Here is a 20,536-nt window from a genome sequence, read left to right on the forward strand (position 1 = left end):
GTGTGTGTGTGTGTGTGTGTGTTATTTGTCGATATCAAAGGTCAGCTCCTGTCTCTGATACACAGGTTAATGTGTTTCTGAAAGTGGATTCAGCAGCACTCTCACTATTGTTAACTTTGATTGACTACTTATACATTGTCAGACTTTATTCAAATAATTTACAACTTTTGACATATAAGTTTTTTTCTTTGTTTCCTTTCATAATCATTTCATGTAAATATGAATATGCTCATTATTGATCTATTCTGTTCCGCCTCTTTCTTTTCATGCAATACTATCCCAGCTCTCAGCTCTTCAGGGCAATGCATTTTATGGTAATGTAGTTCATGTCTGATAATAGCAATAATTATTCTTTCAGCATTCTATGGCAATCAGTTTGAACTTCCAGCTTTGGCATTATTTCACTATACCTTCCAGCTTTTCTGCATCTCGGCTCTGAGCTTCTTTATGCAGTTCCACTTCCAGCTCTTCCACTTTTACATTTCAGCCTCCAGTTTTTTCAACACAGCTTTGCAATTTATTTCAGCTGCCAGCCTTCATACACTTTTTCTAAAACCAAATGCATTTTCTAGTTTAAGAAGAAGCGCTTCTAACTGAGTTCAGTATTTAGAACTTTTTTTTGTTATATTTAAAGAAGTCCTAATTAATATCTGAAACCGGAGCAGTGGGAGTAAAGCTAACGGAGGGAGCTGTGGGCCACACTGCAGCTCATCTACCTTTCTCACAGCTGACATTCTTAATCATCACATATAAGTGTAATTAATATCAATAACCATGTGCATTTCATAAAGACCTAGTTCTAGGACCCAGGTGTAGAGGTAGAGAGAGAGGGAGGTTGATTCTGACAATTAATATTGTATTTTTTAGAACAATAACATAATGTATTTATTAATTAAATGACAATTAAATTATCTAAAAATGTGTCTGCAGTTCCCTGATCATGTCATTGAAAACGTGGCTATATTAAAGTGGAAGTCAACAGTAGGTGTAGCTTGTCTCATGATGTACAATCTTAATTAATATCCCTGAATTAGTTATAAAAAGTTAATGCGGGTCCATTGAAATCTAATATTTACTTCAGGCAGGTTAGTCTAAGTAATTGCTTTGAATATAAAAAATACGCTAAGCCATTTCATCATGGCTTAAATCAGATATAATTATAATATATGTATTATTGTCCACATCTCCATAATTACTTCTGTATTGAGTGAGCTGGAATAAGTCGTGACGTGAACTATGCTGTCACGCGCCGCGGGGACGGGTGCTCGCTCGTGCTTGCGTGTCGTTGGCCCACGCGCTGGATCGCGGTCCCTCGGTGACGTCTGTGTCCCCTCTGCTCCCAGTGGCCCCCTGCCATATTTATTCATGCCGGGCAAGATGGCGGCGTTACAGACGATGTGTTATTGCCAGTGGACATAACCAGGCTTTTTTTCTTCTAAACACAAAACCCAGACGGACACATTTACACACGCGACCGCGTCGTGTGGGTGTTTACCGCGCGAGAGTCGACGTCTTTTTTATTTCGCGCGTTTCCACGTATTTGTTTTCATACAAAAATGTTCACGTTGTAGCTCGCCCGCTAACCGACCAGCTGGCTAACAGAGAGCAGTCACTAGCGAGCCGCCTCAGCCGAGCCGCCGCGAAGTGTAGGATGGGAGAAAAGCTGGAGCTGAAGCTCAAATCGCCGGTTGGAGCAGAACCTGCTGGCTACCCGTGGCCGTTACCAGTATACGTGAGTGTTAAACCTCAAAATCCACCGGCTACATGTACATATTGTGTCTGTTTGCTGTGTGTCTTTGTTAGCTAACGTTAGCTCGTTGCTAACACGGGCTAGCTGAAGGAGCCATGGCTCGTCCGGGGGATCAGGTCGTACTGGTCGGGGAGGGTGACAGACCTCGCGTGCGTGTCCGCAAACTGCGGGTGACATTTTAGATTGTTTTTCCCGACTTCAGCAACCACCAAAAGTGATTTACCCAGAAAATATAAACATGCAGACTACGGTTCACGTGAGCGGATTAAAAAGGTTAACGTTACAAGTAGCGACAAGTACAACCAGGACGCACGTTGACAGCCAGTAACAAGATGTTTTGAAATTGGAGCGACTTAAACTGATGTCAGTAACACACTAACTTAGTTTGTATTTGTCCAAAGAGTCTCGCTTCTTACTGTGACACATGCAAAGCGTTCGTATGTCATACACGTTTTTTCTCTGCTCTGCAACTAATGTTGCCATTTTTTGCAAACAAACAATTATAAAGGACGTATAACGTAAATAATCTAGATTATCTACAAGATGTTTGTGTGAACTCTCTGAAGTCTGTGTTTCTCGATGCTGCAGGCATGTGAAATGTGTCGTATGGCATTCCTTTAGTGTGTGTGTGTGTGTGTGTGTGTGTGTGTGTGTGTGTGTGTGTGTGTGTGTGTGTGTTTATTATTGTTTAATCTAATGGCATTTCTGTGGTTGAGACCAGATGGTTGTGTTTGGTTGTTTGAGTTCTTCACATTCATTTAGTTCCTGCTCAGTCAGTACCAGCCCGAGACTACTTCTCTCTTACATACTGTATTTCCACATACACTGCTGTCTGCACATCAGTGGCTGGTTGTCGTTGACTCATTGAAGACAAACGGAAAAGGAAGCTATTTGAAAGTTCTATGATCTTTTAAGTGACGTGTAGTTCACTTTAAGTTGTGTTTCTCCTTTATAGTAATTGCGGCGAGACAGTCAGTGCTGACAGAAAAAGGGTGAGGGAAAAAAAGCTGCATTTCTCAGAATGTCTGAGTGGGGTCTTTCGGTGTTTCTCATCTCCACCCACGCTGTACTTAGCACGGCAGTCTGGTTGTTTCAGTTCCAGCTCTTTGTTGGTTTGTTGTTCATTGAGTTGTGTACTGAATGGGTGACAAGTCACTGAGCCAGAGGTACTTGCTGATGTTATCAGCCACTCCTCTCTACTTTGGCTGACAGTTGACGCTCCCTTTTACACCAGGCCACAATCTGATGACACTAACCGTTCCACCCTGCTGAATTTGCTGCCTCAATACAAGAGCAGGCATGTTAGCAATGTAGAATAAAGTGTTCGATCAGCACAATATCTATTTATATGGGGGGCTAGCTGTCCTCCATTGAATTAGAAACAGCTGATAGTCCGGCATGTGGAGTTCTGCAATATGGAGCCTATTCATGTGGCGGTGCACTCCTGTTTTCAAAGGGGAAAGACTTCCTCTCTCTTCTCCCATCCTCTCATGTCCATATGGTCAACACTACAGGGAGGGAGGAAGCAGAGACTGCTTCTCTTCAGCAATGCTATATTAATAAAATACAAAAACACATGCCAGTGTGTGTTTTTTTTCTTTCTCTTCTTCCCCAGTCACGTTTAAACTGCTTCCTGTTAACAACAGAGCCCCCTCCATCAAGATTCATTCTCCACTCCCCCAGCGCATTGAGATCGCTGATCTCACCCACAGAGCATGAAGACAGTGCTGTGTGTGTTGTGATACACACAACGTGTCTGTTGTAAATGCCGTTGCAATATAATGCATGCTTTTACTCCAATCCAGCCACCCGAATGAAGCGCATGAAAATACTTTCATTCGTTCTGTGTTTCTCCCTGTCTGTCTCCCCATCTCTCACTAAATCCCCACATCTGTGCATCTGTAAATGCTTCCATATGAACAGCACTTCTGTCCATCTGGCACTAACCGGGTCTACAAAGCGTTTAAAAGACATGCTGCTGCTCAAATACTGCTGAACGTCTTTTGTTTGGTTCTCACCTGTGAACTTCACCTATTATTTACAAAGCTTCAATTTCTTGTCGAGACAGCTTCTCTTGATTAGCAGTATGCTTGTAGTCATCCGCCAGTGTACACATGTTTTTCACAAATCCTCTCTGAATCATTAGACGGAAAGCTTGTACAGGTATCTTGTTTTAAATGCTGATGCAGTGTTTGTTTGAGAGAATTAGTATTCCGTGGTGAGTAAGAGTTGTACAAGGGTGTAAGCGGGTGTCATTTGTTCTCGTAAGATGCTGACGTACATGTAGTGGAGCGGCGCGTAGCGTAAAACCCCTACACCCACCATGGGTCACACAGATGTAAGGAGAGATTGACTGAAGGGGTGGTGAGGAAAGGAGGAGTCGTGCATGCGTCAGTATAACCACAGCAGAGAGAGAGAGAGAGGTCTCCTGTTCTTTTTTTGTCTGACTCGAGCTTTCAGGCGGTGTTTATTTTTAGCAGCAGCCCTTTGCTGGTGTTGCTGTGTGCCGTCTTTGTGTGAGCAGGTGACCTCCCCCCTTCAGCATCTCAGTCGCTCACTCACAGAGTCTCTTTCATATACTCTCACAACTTTTACACCTTCTATATTTAGTGGAACACAGAGTGTTGAATCTGCTGAAGAAGATTTGTAGGCCATGCTGCTTATTAGCAGCACAGCTGGCGGCTAGCTTGGTCGTATAGACGTAGCCGCAGAAATAGCAGTGGATTTCCTGCGTTGCCATGCATGTTTGAGCTTTGGCGGAAGTTTGTGTAGTAATGGCGGGCAGTATTGAGCGGGAAGCCAGGCGCTCCCAGCTGTGGGCTGTTCGCTGTGGTCGCTGTGCCAGGCCTCCAAACAGCTGACAAATACCGGGCTTTTCCACCTCTCTCGGCCCCCCCCCCCTTCTCACTTTCCCCACTTTCTAGCTCTTCTCACTTTCACTTTCTTTCCTTTTACCCTCTGATTTCTCCTCCTCCGCTCTCACGTTCCCCTCTTTTCTTTCCCCCCACCAGAGGCTCTTCTTGGCAGTGCGCTGGAGCCGGAGACTGAAAGTGGGTCAGTGGGTCAGCTCAGGCAACAGGCTCAGGCTGGCTGCGCTCTGGGTGTAACTCGAGTCCTATTACTCCCACAGAGCTGCTGAGCACACTCCCTAACTATAGACTCCCTGCATGTGATCAATATCATTACAATCTTATCTTATTTGTATGAAGCTTTGTTCTAGACTCAAGGGGGAGGGGATATTTAAGTTAGTTATTTATTAGTTTAGCTCGGCACTGTTTTTCTCGTTCTAAATGTGTAATACACATTGTGTTATGGTAGACACCTACTCGGATGTTGAAAGTGTAAAAGGGCGAAGAACGTTATGCTTCCCGTGCTCGATTATGTAATCAGTTGTTGCAGCATTGTTTAGTTGATACCATTTGCTACACAGATTTGGTTCTCCAAATACCACATTAAGACGATATGGATAAATCCATGCTGTGATTTTGTAACAAAACCTTTTGGCATCTGCAGGTTTCTGCAAGAATTGCATTTTTCTACGACTGGATGTTGAGCACATCCCGTTCTGAAAATTCCTCACCAACCGATACATGGGAAAGCCATGCATCCTCTTGATGTCCAAGGTCTTTAGTTTGTGGTTTCATGAGGCTGTGATTATCCTAGAGGTCAAAACAAGTCATTTTATACAGTAAAGTCAACTTTCAAAAACTGTTCTCGCTGCAGTGAAATGGCTACTAGGAGGAATGACATTATCGCACCTAAATTACAGAGTGTATGTGTTGTAAACATTGAGTTCCTGAGTAGTCTAAACAGCATTCAGTGACGTGTGCTCACTGTTGTATCTTTGGCTGTTGTGTCTGTGAGATGTTTCTGCCCTGAGAGGATGAATCGGACATTACATTTCTAGCGTTCATTGCAACATGTTAACATGAAGCTGGAATTGAGTTATTTCAGTGAGTGTCTGCGTTTTTGATGAATGTATACTTTTTATCCACTCATTATTGTGTTGCCTGGTTTATGACGTTTTCTATATTTATAAGACTGTTTGGGGCTTTTGAAACTCAGTTGCCAGTTTAATTGGGTGCACCGAGCTTAACCCGATGCAGTGTAATAAAACAGTCCTGCAATAAACCCGACAGTCACGAAGGCTATAGTGTTTTTAAGAGGTGATGATTAAACTTTATGGTCATTTTGGAAGCTATAGTTTCTGGTGCTGTTGAATTTATTGCATCACATTGAGAGCTATTTATATTTTGTTACTTCTTTCTGTTTTCAGGATAAACACCATGACGCTGCTCATGAAATCATCGAGACCATTCGGTAAGTGGCATTTACTCCTCAACTCTCACAAATGACTGTAAGCGCCTGTGTCGGGTGTATGATCTAGTGACGTTATGTGTGCGCTTTCTCTAGGTGGGTGTGTGAAGAGATCCCAGACCTCAAACTGGCAATGGAAAACTACGTACTCATTGACTACGACACCAAGAGGTGAGCTGAGTGTCACGTCAAAATCCGTTTGTATTTAACAAGTCTTTGTTTTCTAATTTGTTTGAGGTGGGTCAGTCACAGTAAATATCTATGTCACAATAGACACAGTTACTCAGTTACATTAAGATGAAAATGTATGCAATGTTGAAAATAGTCAACAGTAAAATAGTAATAAAAAAAAGGGTGTTATCTTTCATCTTGTACTAAATGATTGTTTTCATTTTGTGTCTTGTTACTCTTAGCTTCGAGAGTATGCAGAGACTTTGTGATAAGTACAACAGGGCCATCGACAGCATCCACCAGCTGGTGAGTCTGTGTGTGTGTGTCTGTGTGTGTGTGTGTGGAGGGTTTTTAGTGCTCTGTCGGTGAAGTGAATGCGGAATCATTAATCACTAAAAGTGAGCAACACTGTATCAGTGTTCTGTGAGTCTATCATCGTGTTACGCCATCAATGCCACGCATGACCCAAAATTATTATAATTATTCATATATTTCCTTCAGAAATTATAATTTAGTTTTCCAGAAACACATTATACAACAACATAATTATTGTGTTGTTTTGTCCTTTTCTTTGAAAGGCAAGCACCGCTGGATAATATCTGCACACTGATGTGGGGAAAGCCTCTATGCTGTACTTTGAGAGTTTTTGTGTGAATAAAAATATAATCCCCGCCCTATAGTGGAAAGGGACGACCCAGCCCATGAAGCTGAACAAGCGTCCTTCCAACGGGCTGCTGAGACACATCCTACAGCAGGTGTACAACCACTCAGTTACCGACCCGGAGAAGCTGAACAACTATGAGCCCTTCTCCCCCGAGGTGTACGGGGAGACCTCTTTCGACCTTGTTGCTCAGATCATCGGCGAGATGGAAATGATGGAAGATGACACTTTCGTTGACCTTGGCAGTGGTTAGTGTGCTGCTATTTTGGGACGTAGTAGTGTATCCCCAGATTAAATATGTTATTCATAGATTGACAGTTTTCTTATGTCGTGGGAACGTTTTTTGATACAACAACAAATAATCTTCTTTATTTTACAATGAAAAAACATAAAGTACAATGAAGTTGTAGGAGTAAATCAGGATGCCAGTGCGGTGAAAGAACAAATGGTTATCATCAATTCAAGAGTTTTGTTTTGTTTTTGAACCTGAACCCTGCTTTCCGGTGTTTTCGTGTCTACGTTTTTGAAATTGGTCGAGTGTTTAACGAGAAAGCTGCAGGCGGCTGACAATGAACGGGCGGCAATGTAATCTCTTGGGAAAACTCCTTGCTGCCAAATGCCAAACAACCTCCACTAAAAGTCCTTGGTTTTGCCACTGACAGGCTCAGACTGTCATGATAATGTTGTGGCAAAAGTTAAGTTAAGGACTCTAAAGAGAAATAACTAGTTTTTGATCCGGTCTATCTGTTGTGTCATGGGAGTTGTTGCCGGAAGACAGTGGCGGAAAAGTGAGTGAGAGTTGGAAAGGGGATTGCCAGTGTTGTCAGATATGTTGGAGTACAGGAAGCTTAGCTTCGTGTTGGCAAAAGGATTTTCAATGTCATGGCTAAATATTATTAAGATTATGAAGATTTTAAATCAAGAGACATAAAAAAACAGACCGAATCAAACAAAAGGTGACAAAATGTTGTATTTCTCTGTAGGGTCCTTTCCATGATGTTGTCAGACACTTATAATACCAATCTGAACCGGTCAGTAGCCAAAAAGAGCACTTTTAGGTGCACCTGGTTTGACTGTGAGGAATTGCGCAATGTGATTACATGGCTGCAGCGTTTAGTGGCAGCAGCGTTCTCGCTCAATACTTTGTCACTTGGTCACAAAATAGGGTCCAGGTTGAAAAACACCCAAGTAACCGTTGAAGCTATAAACCAGGTGGCTCTTGGCCAGCCCGGGTGTCTTTGTCTGTTTGGTGCAAGATTCAACCCATTGTCTTCTTCTTTGCAGGAGTGGGGCAGGTAGTGCTGCAGGTTGCAGCAGCAACCACCTGTAAACACTACTACGGTGTAGAGAAAGCTGACATTCCAGCTACCTATGCAGAGGTAACTACATAAATCGCAGGACCAGAGGGATATTTCACATTTCATCTTATCATTACCCTGTAGCAACACACCACAGCAGCATTTTGGTTTGGATGTTAATATTCACATTCTCTCTCTCTCTCTCTCTCTCTCTCTCAGAGCATGGATAATGAGTTTAAAAAGTGGATGAAATGGTATGGGAAGAAACATGGGGAGTACACAGTAAGTTGACTATCATAATACATCCTTTAAAGAACTTTTAAATATTGTTCTGCGGTTATTCAGAGTTTTTAACCCGGCATGCTTTGTTTCTTTCAGCTAGAGAGAGGTGACTTTTTGTCTGAAGAATGGAAGGAAAGGATCGCTAACACAAGGTGTTATACCAAGCCGGGTCACCGTGACTGTCTGAGAGAAGCGATTTCCATTTTCCAACGAGACCACTTATATGCTGAATTTATAGGCAAAAGGCAAAATAGAAGCCATTGTAATAGAAAGGTTCAGTCCTGTAATAAAAGCTACCATTATGAAACATATTTACAGATGACTAGGTATCCAAATATTGAATCCTAAGCAGAGCTCCTATATTTAAAAAAAGGTTTAGAGGATAGCGAGCAATTCTTCAATAATTGTGTCTGCGGAACTTTGCCAAAAATATATATCTTGTATTTACTTCCAACTGTAGATCTAAAAATGTTCTTTCTCCATCTGTCTTGCAGTATTATTTTTGTGAATAACTTTGCCTTTGGTCCAGAGGTAGATCACCAGCTGAAGGAGCGCTTTGCTAACATGAAGGAAGGTTAGTATTCTTCGGCGAACCTCGAAATTGTTTCGTGACAATGAGATAGAAATATGGGATTCTCATTCCAGGAGTGATTTAACCTCCACAGTGCGCTCTGTGTTCATTTATCTTTTTAAATGTCACTAAATGAGTTGTATGGCAGAGCAGATGGTTGATGAGCCACAACAAATTGATATGTTTAATGGGCCTCAGGAGCAATCTGATCAGAAGTTGACAAATAAGGCTTTTAATACCAGATGCTAGTGGTCTATTTTCTCACAACTTTTTCAATGGGAATGTATTTATTGGTGATTTAAATAACTGGCTGAAGGTATGCTGAATGTTTCTATGCATTACTGGCTCTAATTGGGGGAAGTGATTTGGAAGTGTTTTTCATCATAGGTTTGCTTTATGTTGCTTGTCATAGGAGCTACTGTGTCCACTATAGTTAATCTGAAGAAAATGTATTTATTGACTTGGTTTTGTTTTCTATTTCCACAGGTGGAAAAATTGTATCTTCCAAACCTTTTGCGCCATTAAATTTTAGAATAAACAGTCGAAACTTAAGTGGTAAGTACCACAATTAGTGGAAAAGCAAATTTCAACATCTCATGCTTCCTTTGACGTGTATCTGACATGCAGTGCCGTGACTTCTTCAGATATTGGCACAATAATGCGCGTGGTGGAGCTTTCTCCACTGAGGGGCTCCGTGTCCTGGACTGGAAAGCCAGTTTCCTACTACCTGCATACCATAGACCGCACTATAGTAAGTACTGAAGATGTTTTGAGGAGGGCAGAGTTTATATTGTTTATTAGAGGAGACCTTGACAAACCAATACAACACTACATGACTCCTGAAGCAGCACAAACACATTATACATGAGAGACAAAGAGGAAACTAAACTCCAGAGAAGGACTGTCATAACAACAGCTGGTATTGTCTGAATGAGTAGTAAGTCCCAGAAGTAAGCCGTCTGAGTGAGGACAGAACACAGAGGGTACATCAGGGGCATGAGATAACACTGATGTGTGTGTCAATCTGGCAACTAGTTAACGCAAACCCTTGTTATCAGCGGGAGTCCCAGTGGGAGACGGCAGACTGCCGAGAAAGTGCAAGTGACGATCTTGATCTGTGTTGCCACTTGATGAAAGTGTGGCTGTTCATAGCATAAATGTCCCAATATGGATTTGTTTTTGTCGTTTTTCTCCCATTAATTTGGAGGATTGGTTTTTATGGTTAAGTAAAGGCAAATCAACCTCAAAGAACTGCCGATGTCAAAGGGCGACTGGTCGAAAGCTTCTGTTGAAAGTTACACAAACTGCAAGCGCTGCGACCAACAGCCAGCGGACCTCGTGCATGGAGGTTTTGTGTCTGCAGCAATTGACTTGTCAGTAGCCTGTGTTATTATTTCAATAATCCCAAAACTTGGTAGAAAAGGAATAAAAATGAGCATGTCTACAACTCAAAAAAAAAAATATATATATTTATTTGTTTGCTTTAAAAGAGTAACAAGTATATGTTTAGATGTAACGAGAGACATAACCTTTAATGACGCACATACCACATTTTATGTACGCAGTCCAGACTGTACAGGGATTTAGAAAACATCTTCACAACGATATTTCTGAATAGGTTTTACAGCCAATGTTCATGTAAACAACAAACAGACAGAATGTTAGCACTTATAAAAAACAATGATCTAATTATTACATTTTTCTTGTCTTGTTTTTCAGCTTGAAAACTATTTTGCTAGTCTCAAAAATCCTAAACTCAGGGTAAGTGATGTTCTTCTTCCTCGGTGTATTGACTAGAGTCATTTTCTGTATCAAACAATTAAATGTGTCCATCTTCTATCAGGAGGAGCAAGAGGTCGCTCGGCGACGTCAGCAGAAGGATACGAAGGATAGCAAAAGCAATAGCACCACGCCAACCAAACCGAAAGAACAAAACAAGGTAAGACATGAACAGATTTACGTTATGTTATATAACCAGTTAGATGGGTGTTAAATATGAATGAACTTGAATGCACAACTCCATTTTTATTTTTATTGCACCATTTTTAAACTTTTTGTGCACTGTGGCCGAAGAAAATGTCGTCACGTAATTTCAGCTGACCTTCCCTTTAGATTTTCTCGAACTGTACAGAAAAATATCTTCTAGTCATCCTGAAAGAGATGATATTGACCGACCTGAAACGACGTGCTTACCACAGCACATCAGTGTCCTTTCAACGTTTTTCAATGCGAGAAAATGGAAGTGTGGTGCAAGAGTGTGTGTGTATAGTATCGATTGCGTTTCATTGTTAATGAGTGAGAGTTGGCAGCCCCACACATGTTTTCTGTACAGTTACATGAACCGGTGACTTTAAAGCTCAGAATTGCATCCATGTGGTTTTTCGACCCCTGAAGTGCATGACCTTTTTCTATATTGTTTGCCATTTTGACCCTGAAATGTTTTTTTCTTGGTTTATATACACATCTATCAACGTGCAGCTGTAGCTCTCCGTGCTCTTTGTATGAATATGTCCATGTGTATTACAGCAGGACTCCTGCGGTGAGGACGAGCGTCCTAGCTTGGTGGCGGTGGTCAAGGCCTCTGCTAAACCTCGACGAGCCCGACTCCTGCCCAAAGCTCGCAAGTTGAACAAGAAACGTGGTCGTCCCAAGAAAGCCGCCCCCCCGGCTGCTGAGAAGAAAAACAAGAAGAATCAGAGCGCGTTGGATCTGCTGCATGCCAAGACCCTTTCTGCGGCGCCCCCTCAGGGTCAGAGAGCGTACACACAGATGACGCCTCATATTACAGAAATGACTAAACGCCCTCTTTACAGCTACACTGTATGGCTTACGTGAATATACTTCTTGTGTGTCCAGATGCATACCGACCGCCTCAGAGCCCCTTCTACCAGCTACCTCCCAAGGTCCAGCACTATCCCTCAAGTCAACTGCTTCTGAGCCCGACTCCTCCTGGTCTGCAACAACTGCTGGGTGAGCCGATGAAGACCCGGACACATGTTTTATCTGTCTTGTTTAAAGTAGTCTTTCGTATTACACCAGACATTTTGATCCCTATGAAAAGTTAATGCAACAGTGAGGGGAGCAGAATTTACAAATGAGAGGTCAGAAGGAGAGACTTGAAGCCTGTTCAGATGTAATATTAGCCTGCATGTGAATGGGTTTGGTGTCTGAGACAACCTAACTAATAAAAGTATATCCTGTGTTTTTGCTCTCTTGTTCCCTCTGTGTCCCTAACCCTCTTATACAGATAACATCAAAGTTCAATACCTCCAGTTCATGACCCACATGAAGACTCCTCAGTACCGATCCAACCTGCAGCAGCTTTTAGAACAGGAGAAGGTAATGAGTAATGCCATTGCAGACATTATTGATTTGCTATGGTGGCCATTTCCCTGCTACTACACATTCAGTGGCCTCTACCTAAAACAACCCCCCAAAAAACTCTTAATGTTTTTGCAATTTTGCCCAAATCCTTACCTGTAATATTTGCTTTCTGTCTCTAGCAAAAACACAGTGACCTGTCAGGACAGGCGGAGCAGCTCCACTCTGTTTGTCAGATCCACAAGGACAAGATCAAAGGTCTCTTTCAGACCAAACTAGATGAGGTAAGAACGGATTCTTAATTTCTCTCCATTACACAGCTGTACGGACACAAGAACATTGTTATATTGTTTTCCATCGTTGCTTCTGGACTCTCATCCGTCCTTATGAAGTTATTTTAAAATAATTAATAAGGTTAAACATAAATCCAAAGCACAGCATGTGTTTTAATATTGGTGCTTAAATACGGATATTTGATGGATGATTAAATCCCTTGTCCATGTATATCCCATTTCCAGATTAGCATGATTCAAACAGTCAGAGAAACACAACTGGAATGTGAAAGATGGAGTTTTCTTTCAGGGTTTTAGTTTCTTAACCCAAAGCTGCTCTGGTTGAAACTTCAAGTCTGTTGCAAAATATTGCATTTACCGAAAAAGACAATATTCCTGACATACTGAGACCGTTTGGGAAGAATACATGCTAAAACCTACTAATGTACATCACTGTAACTGGGTGAGAACTTCGACCATTGGAGAATAGCGAAGAGAGGTTTTTCATTTATGTTAAATTCTTGTTTAGGCATTATGTATTCGTAGCTGATGTAAAGCGCTGTGTGTCTGTGTGGATCAGCTGGGAGTGAAGGCCTTGACTGTGGAAGACCTGCTGCAAGCCCAGAAGGAGATATCTGCCCACAATCGTCAGCTGAAAGAGCAGACCAAGCAGCTGGAGAGAGACATGGCCTTGCTGAGAGACCACAGCCTGCTACTGGTGAGACCTCAGGGCTTGTTGTTGTAACCTGTTACTACGGCATCATCCCCAGCGAGTCACCATTCCTGCTGCTATGCATTTGTGGAATGTTTGTTGAAGTCCCAGTTCAGCTGTAGTCAAGACAATATAAATTGATATTTCACTGTCGCTTGAGCATTCTCCTATTGAGTGAATAACGGCAGGTGTGCTTGTTTGTTGTTTTCCAGCTCAAGTCTCGATGCGAGGAGCTGAAGCTGGATTGGGGCTCTTTGTGTCTGGAGAGTTTGTTGAAGGAGAAGCAGGCGCTGCGCAGACAAATCTCTGAGAAGCAGAGACACTGTTTGGAGCTGCAGGTACACAGTCCACCTCCTCAATTTTTGGGATTCAATACCAAATGCTTGTATCTATCTCTCTCTCTCTCTCCACCTCTTGTTTACTCCTTACTTGCTGTGTGTTGTCTGGCCCCTTCTTTCATTCCTTCGAGAGACTGTCAAAAGAATTAGCCCCGTAAACTGAATAAAAATGTAGCTTTCAGAAAGAGTTGCTGAATCCCTGTCACAAACATTTTCCTAAACATGTCCAAGTTGTCGTAGGTCTGTTTTCTAGTGTAATGGCTCCCCCTGGTGTGTGTTTGTAGATCAGTATTGTGGAGCTGGAGAAAAGTCAAAGGCAGCAGGAGCTGCTTCAGCTCAAATCCTACAGCCCCTGTGACGGCTCCCCGTACAGAAAGAGCCTGGAGTCGCGCGCTTCCACCGACATGGACCCCTCTAAGCTCGGCCTGTCCTTGGCCCCAGCCTTCAACGGTGTCAGCCAGGAGCTGTCCATCAATGGCACGAGCTCACACTGTTTCGACCGGGCCAACGCCAAGGGGGAGCTCCTTTCTCGCTACCTACCCATCTCTCCAGACCATGAGATCGTACCCGCCATCCCCGACGCACGGCAGAGGCAGCAAATCTCCTCCTACGCTCTTCCGGATTACACACGTTTCTCCCCCGCTAAGATCGCCTTGCGGAGGCACCTGAACCAGGACCCAAATGCCTCTGGTCACTTGAGAGGTCCGGGGATGACCACACACAGGTCGGTTGATACTAAAAGCGCACACTTTTTTCATGGTGATCCTTTTTATTATCACGGCCTCCCAAGTTTCTTCCCAAGGCAATGGACAGCAAACTAGTTGAAGCTACATTTGCCATTTTCTGTTTTTGTTTCTTTTAGGGAATTTGTATTTGTTAACTCCCCGCTTGGAGCCAAACTGAACTGCCCCTCTCCTCATCCATCTGATGTCCAGAATAAAGGTTTCGAGAGGGTAAATGTTGTCATTCTTCGCCGTCTGTGCACTTGCACTAATGATATGTGTGCATGTTTTCTACCTTCCTTGCAGCTGTCTCACTGTTAACAATAGTGTTCACTTTGCTCTAACATATAGGCTGGTAAGGAGAGGAGCCCATCTATTCAGGGTGACAACAGCATTACAAGCCTTCCAATAAGTATCCCCCTGAGCACAGTCCATCCAAGTAAACTACCAGTCAGCATCCCTCTGGCGAGCGTGGTGCTGCCCAGCCGCGCTGAGAGACTGGTGAGTACAGCGCTGTGACGTAGGCATCGTCAGGAAGTACTTGTACATTAGTGCCGATGTAATAAATGAAGAGTTAACTTGTGACGAATTCTATTGATGACGTGTTGGCAGTAAGATAAACAGGTTACAAATATGTTGGGTCAAGTCGTTTCACCTGGTTAACCGCAGGTTTAAATTGATCAAATTTGAGATTTTTTTATATTGTTTCTTTGGATTTCACATTTTGATATACTGTCTGCGTCAATATTATATTATTATGGCATTTTCAATTAGTTTTAATGCATTCTAATTTAGTTTTAGCTGTTTTTCTATTTTTTTTTTACCGTAGTTTTAGTTATTTTTAGGAGGGGGTTGGACGTAGGGGAACTGCATAGTAATGACCATAATATGAAACTATTGCAGCATTGTACCGTCTCCTGGAATGACGATGCTTTCTATTTCTGTGGTTCAATGCCCCGAGAGTTGAAGGAAATTCATGCTGTTTCCTTCATTGGGTTTGATGTATCATAGCTCAAAAAATATAACTGAAATATATTTAAGTTCATTCTTATTTTATTTGTAATAGTTTTGAACCACACTATAATTATATTTGGTCTCAGTTTATGACAAATTGTTCATTGCTAATAATAACAATAACCCTGGTCTGCATTCATAATTTCAGAGAAGTACTCCGAGTCCTGTATCTCAGTCAGGTCAGACCAATGGTAAGAATTATCTTTGGTCACACATTATTCTCACTGTTATTATAAAACCAAATGTGATCAGTTGCTTATTTATTGCTAATAAAGTGCATTCTATATTTTGTGTTTTTATACTCTTCCTGTGCTGCTTAACTCCCTCTGTTTAGGATATTCATCCAGCTCAGGGATGATGAATGGAGGTCCCCATCCTGAGGACCACAATGGTGCTTCTTCATCACCTCCACCGCACCCCAACACTTTGACCGGACCGATGGGCAGAGGAGGTCCCATCCAGAGCCCTCCTCCCGGCACTGGTGGGGTGCTTCAGTATGCAGATGGGCCCCCTAGGATTCTTCCAGAAGACGGACAGGATCGCCAAGGAGGAGAGTCCGACACGGAGCCCCAGGACAATGAACTGCGGAGGAGAATCTTCTTCTCTTCCTCCTCCTCGTCCTCCTCGTCTTCCTCTTCGTCAGGCAGCGGAGGCAGCATGGCCGGAGGAGCGCGCCTCCACCATCACACTGGCAACAAGCAGGGATACCACAGTAGCCATGGAAACCACCACCATCAGTCCCCCGGCACGCAGCACACGCAGCACACTCACACACCCACACACACGTCGTCATCGCACTCCTCTCACGGCCTCGGCTCTCAGGAGGGCCGCAAGCGGGGGAGAAGGAAACGCAGCTCCACCGCGGCCGTCGGAGCCAGCGGATCCCCAAAGAGGAGGTCGTTCCCCGGGCTGGTCTCCAACAACCCCTCCTCAGGGTCGCCACTCAACATTAGCTCCATGGTGAGAACATGTGTTAATGAAGTCCTGCCGGTCTTTAGTCTGTCCACAATGATTTCTCTGAGGATGAAGGCAATGAATTCAAGACCTGTTTTTATATTTGCCAATATTAGTTGTCATTTGCCCGTCAACAGGTGAGCAACATCAACCAGCCTCTGGAGATCTCTGCCATCTCCTCCCCAGAACAATCAAGCCGAAGCCCCATTGGGCCCGACCTGGACCAGCCTCCCATCTTGAAGAGAGAGCGTCCCCTGGAGCTCAACGGCACGGGTCGTTACTCCTCCGCCCCGAGCTCTGACGACGAGGACTCGGGATACCCTGCCGACAGCTCCAGTTCACGGTAATATAGTCATTATAATATTATTACTAGAAGATGAGAATAACAACAATGTACGTGCTGAACTGCCTGTTCTTGCAAGATTACTGTATTCGTCTCCACTCCCGCTGCAGGCTGTGTTTTCCATTTTTATGAAGTCTTTGAGGTTGTTGCTTAGTAACCAGTTGACCATTGCCAATGTTTTCCTCCCTTTCTACTTTTAATCTGAAGCCAGTGATACAAATATGACCTCATGCCTTTTGATCAGCTCTGTTGCAGATGGTAAAGGGGCTCTATCTCATTTTGTGACTGTTTTGTTATTTGTTTTAGAATTGAAAGAAAAATTGCCACTATATCCTTGGAGAGCAGAGATGGACCTGGTAGACATGGGGATGGTGAGAGAGGTAAGAAAAGAAAATGTCACTTTTAATAAAAACTTGTACTTCTGCGACTTGATGCCAAGCCGTCTGTCTTCTCTCTTCCACTAGTCAGGAAGTCTGGTAGCAGTAGTGGAAACAGCACAGGCAGTGAGACCTCCTCTTCGTCCTCCTTGTCCTCTAACTGCAAGTGGAAATCCACCTTTTCACCCATTTCCGACCCCAAGCAACCCAACTCTGACCTGAGACAGGGCGGCTCCCCCTTTGGCATGGGGGGGTCCTGCCGGGGAACTGACTCAGATTCTGACCACAAACAGCAGCATCAGCAGGGGAGGAAAGGAAGTGACGGAGAGTCATCCAGCTACACGAACCCCAACCCCTTCCTCAGTCAGGATGCAGGGCCTCGGGTTGGGTGCAGCGGCGGTGCTGGGTGCAGTGGTGGTGGTGGTTGCGGCGGCGCCCAGGGAGGCAGTGGCTCAGACCAGCGCCAGGCCCTCCAGAAACAGAAGGCCCCTCGCGACTGGGAGATGAAGACGAGCAGCGGCATGGCCAGTCAGAACCTCTTTATATCTGCTGCTGCCAGCAGTGGTGGCGGCATTCTGAGTGGGAAAGTGGGGGGCGGTCCTGTAGCAGTTTCCTCCACCACAGGATCCTCCGTGGGGCAGTACCTGGGGTCGCAGTTCCCACTCGGAGGGGCCTCGGTCTTACAGTCCTTGTTCGGGGCCCAGACGGGCGGATCCACGGTGAGTGGGACCCCGAGGCTCGTCAACGGACACTCAGCCCTGGGAAGCTTCTCCAGTGCTGGGCTGACCGGGGGAGCGGCTGGAGGTGAGCATCGTAGCGACAAACTGATCGTGTAAAGCTTTTCCTTGGGATCGCTGAGCAGTCAATTTTGAGGTCATAGTCTTAGTCTGGAGTCATCGTGATGAAGAATAGAATGAGTCCAAGGGAGTGGGCCTGCTAATAGAGCCAGGTGAGTGGAGGTCCAACGCTGCTACGTCTGCCTCACTGACAGTTTGACTGACTGACTGATGGAGCTGCACAATTATGGCCAAAATAGATCACGATTATTTATCACAATTATGAATTGACAAAAATATTTGATTGCACGTTCAGATTTAAATAAATGGCGCAATGCTTTCACTTTAAATTAAATTCTACCAAATATTTTTACCCATAATTCGATTAGAAGAGCACTGATTTTACTTTCATGTTGTGCAAGGCAACATTTCTGCTAATTAAAGAATCTTAATAAGACTTAAAATAAGGGTTTTCTTCACATGAATTCAGTGCTTTTATTTTTTTAATGCAACAGACAGCAGACGGAGTAAATTATAAAGTATTTGTCTTCTACTCTGAACTGAAGCTGCAACATTTAGTTTTTCTGAGGCTGCCGCTCAAAAGGAAGCCAAAACTCCTCGATCACCCCCTGGTGGCTGTCCGTTGGTCGAGCAAGCGCTCAACTTCTGAAGCGGAGCGTGCGTTATAAAACCTCAATATCACAGTCGATCATGTTCATTTAATTGTGAGATGCCAACATTGTGATGGCGACTAATATTTGAGTAATTGTGCAGCCCGACTGACTGACTGCTGCCTCGCTTTGACGTGGATGGGCTGTTTGAGTGCTGCAGTTGGAAACACCCTTGGAAAATGTTTTTAACAATGAATGCTTAACAAAAATGTTTCAAAAGAAATTGAAAAATCTGAACCAATGGGAACTGATTGACCATGAATTACTGAAATGTTTCACATAACTATTACGTTACTATATTGTCATTTTCTGTGGGTGTATCTGTCGGAGTCGTATGTCAGAGTCATTTCACTTGTAAGCAAAAAAATATATATAATAATAATGCAATCCTAAATTGGCCGACTCGTTTGTTTTAGTTCCAGTCACAGTGGACTGACTCTGTTTGCTTTCTGTGTGCTTGTCTCAGACTCGCTTGGCGCTATGCACAACCTGGCTCAGTCCTCGCTTCTCTCTTTGTCCCCCCTCCTTCTCACTCTCTTTGGCACTTTTATCTGCTTCCCCCTCCTCTGTCTCCACTCTCTCCCCCACCCTCCTCCCTCCATTTCTGCTATATGATTTGCAGGTATATTTCACCACGTGGTTCCCACCGTGCCCTCCCATCAGTTTGGGGTGGCACTGCCCACCTCTGGAGGCCTCAGCTCTCTGCTCGGTCTCTCCTCCTCCTCTACCTCCTCCCAAACCCAGCAGCACAGCACCCCCCAGCCAACTTCCACGCGCCTGGCCTCCACGTCCTCGCCTCTCCCCGTCTCCCTGTCCCAGCACAGCCGCACCCAGTCAGTCCTGCACAGCCCCTCTCCACCCACGCTCACCCTGCCGCCCCCTCCCCCACTGCACAGCAGCTCCTCCTCAGCACCCACGCACTCTGACGCCCAGCCGTCCTCTCGATCAGACTCCCTCCATTCGTCCCGTCTGTCCCACTCCTCTCTCCACCACCAGAGAGCTCAGTCATCCCTCTCGCTCTCCATCGCCTCCTCCACCTCTGTCTCCTCTGCTTCTGTCTCTGCTGCTGCCGCCGCTACCGCTTCCCTCTCCTCCTCTTCCCCTCTGTCAACCTCCTCCCCGTCCTGTCCATACGCAGGGCACTACTCCCCTCGGCTGCCCCCGCCACCACATGCCAGCAGCTCAGGTGGTGGTGGGAGCATGTGGAGGACTCAGGGCACGCATGGCACCTACACGACCTCCCAGTTCCCTGGCTCCAGACCTAGATAGGGTTTGGGGGAAGGGGAGGGGAGGATGGAGAGGGGAAGGGCGAAGGGCAATCAGAAGGTGGAAAGAGGGAGAGACTAGTAGGGAGTGAGAGAGACAGGATACCTGTATTTCCTGTGCTCCAAATGGGCTGTTGTTCTGATTGAACAAGGTAAGTCAATTCCTGGGTTTTTAGATCTAAAGTATTAAAAAGCTGGGTAATAATTATCAAAGGGACAGAACTTGTTACTGTTTTTGTTTGTTGCCGTATAGAATCCATAGAAACACAAGAGAGACTCTCATCAACATCTGTTTTTTCTTCTTCTTTGACGTTTCAGGTAATTGTTGAAAACTACCTCAAAAATGAAATAAACTATGCAAATGTCCAGGTGTGGACTAAGGCACTCTCCTCACTCACTGGTGCTTCAAAACGTCTGCACTACCCAACCGCCTCCAAGACCGGCTTCTGTACTGGGATCTCTGAGATACAACACACACACACACACACACTAACGACCACTATAGTCGCCTTGAGCAGAATTCATAGGTACTGGTCACGTTTATGTGTCGGGTGTTAAAACATTTTTACAATAAGGAAATCAGTACTTGCTGCTGCTCAGCACTGAATGAACTGATGTCTGCTTTAAATTAAAGGTGCTCAATAGTAAGATAATGTCTTTTTTTTTGTCCTCGTCGCTATCGAAACAATCTGTTTGAATGATTTAATGTAACATTTAAGAA

The 20,536-nt window shown here is 44.2% G+C and overlaps 1 protein-coding gene across 1 annotated transcript; it reads left to right on the top strand.

Annotated features, from left to right (window-relative positions):
- Window positions 1-1,651: 1,651 nt before the first annotated feature.
- dot1l (DOT1-like histone H3K79 methyltransferase) lies at window positions 1,652-19,819 on the top strand (the record flags this gene model as incomplete). Its single annotated transcript, XM_079220702.1, has 28 exons — window positions 1,652-1,732; window positions 6,027-6,070; window positions 6,164-6,238; window positions 6,481-6,544; window positions 6,919-7,147; window positions 8,184-8,278; window positions 8,417-8,479; window positions 8,576-8,631; window positions 8,974-9,053; window positions 9,537-9,605; window positions 9,695-9,801; window positions 10,770-10,811; window positions 10,894-10,989; window positions 11,577-11,799; window positions 11,907-12,020; window positions 12,298-12,389; window positions 12,554-12,655; window positions 13,224-13,361; window positions 13,568-13,693; window positions 13,978-14,417; window positions 14,556-14,646; window positions 14,767-14,916; window positions 15,578-15,620; window positions 15,764-16,389; window positions 16,521-16,726; window positions 17,033-17,106; window positions 17,191-17,907; window positions 19,173-19,819. 28 exons carry the CDS (start codon window positions 1,652-1,654, stop codon window positions 19,817-19,819), a joined length of 4,890 nt encoding a protein of 1,629 aa, XP_079076828.1.
- Between the last annotated feature and the right edge of the window lie 717 nt (window positions 19,820-20,536).

Source organism: Taurulus bubalis (assembly GCF_910589615.1).
Source record: "Taurulus bubalis genome assembly, chromosome: 7".
NCBI classification, from domain to species: Eukaryota; Metazoa; Chordata; class Actinopteri; order Perciformes; family Cottidae; genus Taurulus; species Taurulus bubalis.